The sequence below is a fragment of the Pundamilia nyererei genome, unplaced genomic scaffold, assembly GCF_000239375.1.
Source record: "Pundamilia nyererei isolate P.nyererei 1_Seehausen unplaced genomic scaffold, PunNye1.0 scaffold00038, whole genome shotgun sequence".
In the NCBI taxonomy this organism is placed as follows: Eukaryota; Metazoa; Chordata; class Actinopteri; order Cichliformes; family Cichlidae; genus Pundamilia; species Pundamilia nyererei.
This window is the reverse complement of record NW_005187439.1, coordinates 807,336-816,280: the sequence shown is the minus strand read 5'-3', so window position 1 is coordinate 816,280 and position 8,945 is coordinate 807,336. Positions and strand designations below refer to the sequence as shown.

At 39.1% G+C, this 8,945-nt stretch overlaps 1 protein-coding gene across 2 annotated transcripts; it reads left to right on the top strand.

The window, feature by feature from the left end:
* The first annotated feature begins 2,510 nt into the window (after window positions 1-2,510).
* On the top strand, window positions 2,511-7,942 carry grsf1 (G-rich RNA sequence binding factor 1). Of its 2 annotated transcripts, XM_005730523.1 has the most exons (11): window positions 2,511-2,590; window positions 2,707-2,954; window positions 3,515-3,659; window positions 3,757-3,912; window positions 4,064-4,198; window positions 4,622-4,760; window positions 4,878-4,975; window positions 6,069-6,193; window positions 6,267-6,402; window positions 7,288-7,339; window positions 7,715-7,942. In XM_005730523.1, exons 2-11 carry the CDS (start codon window positions 2,754-2,756, stop codon window positions 7,716-7,718), a joined length of 1,191 nt encoding a protein of 396 aa, XP_005730580.1. In that variant the 5' UTR covers window positions 2,511-2,590; window positions 2,707-2,753; the 3' UTR covers window positions 7,719-7,942. The 2 variants fall into 2 exon arrangements, with proteins under 2 accessions (XP_005730580.1, XP_005730581.1); XM_005730524.2 differs by lacking the exon at window positions 2,511-2,590 and having other exon boundaries at window positions 2,597-2,954.
* Window positions 7,943-8,945: the final 1,003 nt, after the last annotated feature.

The following is an 8,945-nucleotide window of genomic DNA, read 5'->3' as shown; positions in this document are numbered from 1 at the left end:
CTATCTATCTATCTATCTATCTATCTATCTATCTATCTATCTATCTATCTATCTATCTATCTATCTATCTATCTATCTATCTATCTATCTATCTATGAATTCGACCTTTGCAAGTTTGTTCAATAACTAAATAACTTTGGTTGTGGAGATATTGAAAGACAAAAATGTAGTCAAGTGACGAAATGACATATCTACATGTCCTAATTTTCTCTGTAACTGATGAAATCGGTGTTTCTCCATGTCACAATATTCCTAAATTATGATCTGATCTGGCATGCTGAGCTGTAAATAAATTCAGTAAAGTTTTAAGGACATAAAGTATAATAACTTATACATTATTTCATATGCAGCCTTGTCTACATATAGAGACCCTTTTATTTCAGGTTTTTACATAAAAAGGAAAATTATCACCTTCTTAGCTATTTTAAAATAGATTATAAAAATAAGAATTTTCACATCAAAGTTACCTATAAAATGATGATGATGAAGTTTTAGAATTAATTTATTATAAGATAAATATAATATAAAAACTTATTCGATCTCTAAAGAAAGAAAAGCGGATTTAATATCAATGACGCAGCTTCTACGCATTTAGTTGATGCCACTGGTTAATTTTGGAAGGTTATAAACACTTTTATTTTGCATATAATACTTTCCATCTGCAGAATTTCATTAAATGTTGGACCATAGGGGGGCACCTTAAAAAAGTAAGTTGTCATGTGCTTTAAACATGAGCTGCTTTCTTTTACCTTTTAAATGTGCACTCAATGACTTACCTGTTAAATAATGTTACATTGACACACTGCACCACCTGGTGGTAGCAAATTGTATTATGCAAAAGTGCAGCTCAGGTATAATTCAGCTTCAGCTAGCATCTCTTCCACACAGTACACTGATGCTTTGGGCATAAAGTCATAGGGTTTCTTTACATTCTGCTGATAGCTTTAGTTCCCTCTAGTTTGTAATTGTTTAACTTATTTAGACAAACCTTTAAAGCATAAATAACTAAATGAAAAAGAAGTGAGAGAAAAGAATGAAAAACCATTACATTAAAAAAAGAAGAAGAAGTGCTGAACGACAGAAGGTTCGAAGCAGATTGTTTAGAAGATATGAAAATACCAAAAACCACGACTAACCACTACTTCCTCATTATCTCCACAGAGTGAGAAGATTTTTACGCACATACTCGTCTCTTGTGAATAATACCCACAACGACCCAGACCTCTAGATGGCAGTGTGGGTTAAATACTATGTGAGAGAGGAAGCGCTGCAAGGCAGAAGTTGCTAAAGATCATCAAGTTTGCAGTAGTTCACAATAACATCCCGTCCATTTTGGCCCACTAAAACAAAAGAAGCCCAGTCTGCTTCTCTGATCAACAAACTCTTATTTAATATCTAAGGCGGAAATGAACTGTCTTTAAATAACCACAGCAATATTCATGTATAATGACAAATATAAATGTGAAAAATTCAGCTTCTCTTTTTGTGGCACATTTGTATAACTACTGATGAATCTGTTGTCACACAGTCTTTAGCAGTTTGCACCCATCACAACCAATCCATGTGAAAGAATCTAAAAATAAAGTTAAATAAATAAATACATACATAAGCAAGCAATAAAACATTTAAAAGATATCAGATCTGCTTAATTATCAAGGATGTTTTGTTCTTCTTATCTGGGCTGCTCCCTTTAGGGGACACGACAGTGGGTCACTTGCCTCCATCTCATCCTCTCCTTGGCATCCTCCTCTGTGTGACGCCAGCCCTCTGCATGTTCTCACTACATCCTTGAATCTCCTCTGTGGTCTCTAGATTATTTGACCTCAGCATTTTCAGCTCTGCCACTCAGTTGTGCCACCATCTCCTAACCATACATCACAGCAGGTCTTACTAATATGTTAATCATCCCTTGCACTTGTTTTTCTATAATTCAGTCATGAATGATGACAAATATTATTTTAATATTTTAAAATTTTTACTGCTGCATCACAACTGACCAAAACCTGGTTCTGCCAGAGTTTTCTTCCTGATAAAAGTGTGCTTATCCTCCCCACCTTCACCAAGTATTGCTAATAGGGGGAGTTTATGGTTGTTTCTCTCTATTATTTTTAACGTCATTAACGTAAAGCATGAAGTGCTTTAAGGTGATTTCGTTGTGCATTAGTGCTATATGAATAACATTTAATTTAAAAAAAAAAACATTTTGAAAAAAATAAAAATAATAAAAACACAACAACAGTTGTAACAGTTATTAGCCAGATTATTATACTTATAAAATCCACTAACACAAATAATAAAATAAAGACTTGAGATGTCCACATGGCCAAGTCAACTGCTTTCTGAAAGCTGCATTCATGTCGTAATTTCTATTGTGATTTCTAAAAAAAGGTTCTCCTGTCAGATACCATATTGAAAAAGTAAACCAAAGCTGAAGATTTTTTTAACCATACAATAGAATTATGTCGAAAGAGCAGCGCCCTGCCCTTGAAATAGACCTTTATTGTGAAAATCCAAACCGGATATTGAGAATGTGAAATTTAACTATCATTTTCACATTCTCGAGCGCTGCCCTTGACTGTCACCGACCCACGTGAGTGTGTTCATTTACAGGTTATCGTGATGCTAAGCCGGTAGTTAGCTAAGCTAACCGACTACATTAAGAGAAACCCGGTCTCACACCGTTCGGGCGCCTCATTTCTTTTGCAGAACAGACTGTCTGTTATTGACCTGACTTCCGGCTTGGTTCGGCTACGATGTCCTGCAGCGGTAAATCTCTGTGGTTTTTACTGCGGCGGTGTGTCGCAGTCAGACAGCTAACGGTACCGACAGCTTCACGCATCTGCGGCTTCACTCAGCAGCGAACTTTGACTTCGGCGGCCCGGACAGCCTGTCTCCAGAGACTGTGCGAGCTGCAGCCCGCAGTTAGAAGCAGCCAGAGCCGCTTCTGTACTAAGGTTAGTCTCAGAGCAGCCCCGCGTGGTTTAGCATGTGTTTGGGTCACAGAGGCAACTAGAGACGGTTAAAGACCGAGAAGATACTTTAAAACTGCTCTGAAGATGCTTCTAGAAGAGTTTATTAACGCCACGGGCGTATGTTTTGGTTGGGGAGCATCAGACACTTAAATTCGTGCTTTTTATGAACTTTCATCTAGAAATGTGTCCCTTATATGCGAAACTCCAGGACAGAAATATGAGAGAAACGTTTTGTCACTCATCCAAATGACGTCTACCACCACTGTTTCTTTCACCACTGTTTCTTTCACCACTGTTTCTTTCTCAAAAATGTTCCTTTAATTTTTTTTCACTGCAGCATCTCTTTCATATAATACAGTTGATCCTGGTGCAGGTAGGACCTAACCTAGCAGTGACCAGAAAGATGCAAATACAGAAGTGACAAAGTCCTTTACAATATAAAATCACATACAGTTAAAATTGTATCAGTGGATAAAACAAGCATGTATGATCATTTCCATTTCACACTGATATATTGATTTAATTGACTCTACATCTTCCAGACAGGAGGAACCTATGAGGATGACTACCCACCTCTGCCGGCCTATCATCCTGAATCAGAACCAGAGTCCAGGGAGGTTTACATTGTGCAGGTGAAAGGTCTCCCATGGTCCTGCACCACTCAGGACCTTCTGCAGTTCTTCTCAGGTGGGAGTCTGAGGAGTGGCACACCTTTACTTTGTAACTACACAGTATATGAATAAATTAAATGAGATTATTATTTTTTGCAATTACCATGTACCAGAGTGTAGGATACGTGATGGGGTGAAAGGCATCCACTTGACTTTGGACAGGCTGGGGAGGCCGTCAGGACGAGCCTTCATCGAGATGGAGCACGAGGAGGACGTCAGCAAAGCACTGGAGAAGCACCGGCAGTACCTCGGCCCACGATACGTTGAAGGTTTGTTCCAAACGGGAAGTCCTTGACAAAGACTGATGAAGGAAAACTCAGTTCAGTTTCAGGGTCCTGACAACAGACATTTATTTATAATAAATAAGAAGCAGTCATGTTGGCTTAACTCACAAGAACACATTCTCCTGTCCTGTCTCAGTGTATGAAGTGACAAACGGTGACGCTGAAGTCATCCTGAAGAAAGCCACCCAGCCTCTAGGAGCTGATGGCGTGGTGCTGCTCAGAGGGCTCCCCTTCACTTGCACTGAGGATGACATTGTCCACTTCTTTTCAGGTACACTGTGTTGCTACAGTATGGGACTCTTGTCAGTGCAAACTCAGTAGATTTAGTTGCAAAAAACCCCAAATAAACGTTAGCTATTGAATGTAAGTAGAGCTTGGTAATGATTTTGGTTTCTTATTACTCTGAAGACAAGAAAACGAAAGTAAAATTCTCAGCGTCTGTGGCTAAAAAAAAGTTATCACTTACAGTCTTGGCAGTGTCCTGCTTATTTTTTATTTTTTTAAATAAATTCATGCATGATTTGGTAAACTTGGTAAATCACATTCGTAGGATTCATTTGTTTCACCTCCCAACATGAGCAGCTGAGCACACGGCTTTCAGTTAGAAAACTGGCACTGAGCCTTTTGAAAAGGTGAAAGTATGAAAGGGGAAAAGAATTATAACTACTTTATCTTAACAAGCTGTGTTTCACAGGTTTGGAGATAATGGCGAACGGGATCACCATGGTCACAGACTCCAGGGGAAGAAAGTCTGGAGTGGCTTATGTGCAGTTCACGTCTCAGGAAGCAGCTGATGAAGCGCTGCAGAGAGACCGAGAGATCATAGGGAGCAGGTGGGAAGCTTCACTGACTCTCGAATTCACCTGGATGTTTCTCTGGTGACCAAGAAGTGCACTCTTTTATTTTTTTGTCATGTTTGTTGCTTCTTGTGCTGTTTCTAATATCTGCAGATACATCGAGGTGTTTCCCAGCAGAAGAGATGAGATTCACTCGACCTGGAGGAAGAGAACGAGTCCATTTCCGCCTCAGTCAGTGGACAGGAGGAGTGGTGAGGAATTTTAATTGGAATTGGAAAAACGTGCAAATCTTACACTTAAAATATGAATATAAACATAAAACAAATAAAAAGAAGCACAGCAGGAGTGGCTACAACAAAACATTTGTGATGCGGCTCTGCAAAATATCATATTTAACATTGTTTTGAAAAGAGGCTCAAAGGCTTCGGTGTCTCATTTAGCCAAACACCCTCTTGCCTCACATCCTCTCCTCAAATCTCTGGTGGGAATAAAGCGTGTTTTATGGTTCTGGAAATACGTCTGCCTGTGTACACGTGTTAGTTTGACCAGTGTTTCCCAGTGAACTCTGCTCTAGCTCCTTTCCCAATCCCAGCCTACTTGTCGATCAGTCGGCATTCGGTAGACTGATACATTTATGGGAAAATAAATTACACTTAAGATGTGATAAGACAAGTTTAGGATGTAACGAACAGGTAACACAGAGAGGGGTTAAAACTCTTCACGTGGACAACTCTTAAACGTGCCAATTCAATGTTAGAAGCCATATTTAAAAAAAGACTTTCTTGTTCTTTACAGCAGCGTTATTTTGTTATCGTTTTTATCGTTAACTCGGTTTTCCTGGGTCTGTTCACGTGTGTTATGAATAAATCTTTTTTTTTTCGGTACCGGTACTAGTTTTATTTTGTTGTATTTATCCGCGACACCTTAAAGGCCGGTCCGTGAAAATATTTTCGGGCATAAACCGGTCTGTGGCGCAAAAAATGTTGGAGACCGCTGCTTTACAGGGTAGAAAGCATTTAAATGACCTGACATATACAACACAGTTGGCGCCCTCTATGGGTTCAATACGGTGCAACAGGTGCTGGTGGTGGCCCGTCCCTCTGGCATGTTAATTCTGCTACCCTGATAAAGACTCATCGGGGGAGGGGGGTATAGATTAAATGTATTTCAGTGTCACTGTCACATTCCTTTCCCAGCATGTGTCATGTGAATGTTCTGACATACATTTCAAGCTTTAACAGCTCCAGTGAATATTTGATGATATTTCAGCCATTTGTGGAAGTTCAAGCCCAAATGATACATGAGCCTGGTTAACAGACAGCAGTGTAATGGGTCCTGTTTTAGTCCCTGAAAACAGATCACCTGCTTCGCCTCCTCCGTCACTTCACCTTCAGAGCTCCACCGTACCGCTACACTACATCCACGTGAGGGGACTTCCTTTCCAGGCTTCTGGGGAAGACATAGTGAAGGTAAAGCTGTTCACGTGTTGAGACAATGAAGCTGAGTTTGGTGATTTCACGTGTCGGTGTTTCTCTCTCGCAGTTCTTCTATCCTCTGGCCGTGTGTAAGATCCTGATTGAATGCGGTCCCGACGGCAGGCCGAGCGGAGAGGCTGACGTTTACTTCCACTGCCACAGAGACGCCGTGGCCGCCATGTCCAAAGACAGGATGAACATAGGTGAGCCCGTTGGTGAGCTTTTCACAGCGTTGTTTATTTTTGCTTTTAGTTCAACTCTTTACCAGGGCAGCAGCTGTCGATAGATTTAGTAATCGAGTAATTTATCAACCAATTGAGTAATCGGATAAGAAATACTTTTGTCTTATAAATGAGCCACAATACATTTTCAAAAGATGAGTTCAGAATGAACTTCTCATTGATTTCCATTTTAGAAACTTGAATGTTTTAAAGTTTAACTGCATACAACATCTGTCAAAACCCCGAAATAAACTCTTTGATCGTACGCCTCGTATTAAAATTACATTTAAAACATTTTTAAATGCAAAACTCTGGAAATGATCTCGAGTCAAATGTCAAACTTGAATGAAATAAGATATAGATGCAATCTAAACTAAGGCATAAAAATGTTACCTTTACTCCGTCTTCTTGGAAAACCTTCTGACGTTAATAGGAGGCAAGTTTTTGTGCTGCTGAAAACAGATGTTATATTAATAATAATTCAGCGTCCAAACCAACAACCCTCAGGTCAGCGAGCTTATGGCCCTCGTGCATTTTTATGGGATTGTGAAAAAAGCTTTTGTTTTTACATGTTTAAATATTACAATAATTAATTAACCCAGTATTTGATATCGTTTCTCTTTCAATATGAAAAATGTTACGAAAGTATTGAAATTAATGTGGTCTAGTACACCCCATGCCCCCCTTTTCTCTCTCCTGAATGTCTGTGATAACGTCGTAAATCAGAAAAACAAGAATAATTTGAGTCTTCTCTGCTCTTTATATATTTTTCTGTGATCCAAATAATATTGGCCTAAATGTCTAAAGCGTGCCTTTGCTGCTTACTGATCGGTGGCATATTGACTTTGTTTGGTTCTTCTCTTTCAGGCGAGCGATACATCGAGTTATTTCTCAACTCTGTTGCAGACGGTGATGGCAGGTAGGAAACACATCTACCATCAGTTAATTTACTTTTAAAAGAGACCAAGTTATGCGTAAGACAGGGGAGTGGCCCTATTTGTGTAAACCAATAATTACTAGAGTCCAACAGAGTGCCGTTTCCTTTTTCTGAGAAAATATTTGGTCTCAAAGTCTTGGAGAGGAAGGATGTAAATGTGTCGTAGACAAACTGCTCTGAGGTCCGTACAACGATCCTTGTTTCTTATTCATGGATGGATCGACTGATTTTACATGTAAAACTAATATTAGAAAATATAAAGAGGTTAAACACGTATTACTGAGCGTAACCCAGCTGCTCCAGAGAAAAACTTAAGCTGCCTTGACTGAGCGCGTTTTGTTTTTCCCTCTTCTGCAGGTGAACGTTGACACACAGGATTCCCGTATCTATTTTCCAGCCTGACGTGGACATCGAATAAACATTCCTGGTGTCAAAGACAAAGCAGTCCGTCTTTATTTAATCAAATGTAATATTCCTGTAATGCTTTTTTTGATTTTATTCTGGAGGTTTGCATCTCCACTTTAAAATGAAAGAAAGAGGCGAACACTTGTAAATGCTCATGTTTATTGTAAGCCAAGAAGCTGTTCCACTTCACCTGTTAATCATCATCAGCCACAAAAAAAAATAAAGATTTAGTTTTTAAATCAACAGAACATAAGTTATAAACCTGTCTTCACTTTACCTCAGCCAGGCAGAGCCGTGCATCCAAAGTGCTGAAACACATTCAGTTTATCCAGAGCAAAAAGCCTTCGGTCTAAAAATGTATGATTCACCTGCTACAGTTTAAAACACACCAGCCTCAGATGGGACTTCATGCTACATGACTGATTTTAAGCCTTTTTGTTAATGACACTTCTAATACACAACAGCAGGAAAGAAAAAGCAGCTTTGTGACCTTAAGAATCAGGTGATCATTTGCAAAATACATTTATTATTTCTCATTACATGAAACGAGCTGAGCTTAGCATAAAGAAGGGAAACGAGTGCCGACTAACACAACGTTGCAAAAATGAAACACTGCATCTAAAGCTCCTCGCGCTGACGGGAGCAGCTGTTCCTGAACAGAGCACCGGGACTGAAATGTGCAAACCTTCGATCAAAACTCTGATCTTGCTGTTTTCTTCCTTGTTGAGGTTGAGTCTCCATGAACGGCTTTAAATTGGTCTCCAATTTTTAAAGCTTTACCAATATTAAGACAAGAGACAAACTCAGCTTCTAAAATAGTTCCAAAGATGAAGAATTTAATGGTGACACTGATTTTTATTGTGAATGACTTTGAATCAATGTCCAAGTTTCCAGCACACAACACTGGAAACTCAAATTGGCATGTTGACCTCTTATGGTGGATTTGGTTATTTATGCTAATACTCTAACAGTCATATTTAAGCAAATAGAGACAACATAGATACCAGCGTTTTCATCTTTTATCTCTGAAAGCAGGGAATAATCATAACTGCTTCTAAGTCTCACACAACATCGTTGTGGATTTTTGGTGATCTGATTTTTCATTCCAGTTTATAATTCCCAGAATCCGCTCCACTCTGGGAATAAACACTAACTTTTTTTAATATATATATATATATATATA

Coding starts and splice junctions, on each gene's coding strand:
- grsf1 (XM_005730523.1), top strand. CDS start 2,754: ATGTCCTGCAGCGGTAAATCTCTGTGGTTTTTACTGCGGCGGTGTGTC. Junction 3,660..3,756: donor CCTTCTGCAGTTCTTCTCAG/GTGGGAGTCTGA, acceptor ACCATGTACCAG/AGTGTAGGATACGTGATGGG. Junction 4,761..4,877: donor CGAGAGATCATAGGGAGCAG/GTGGGAAGCTTC, acceptor TAATATCTGCAG/ATACATCGAGGTGTTTCCCA.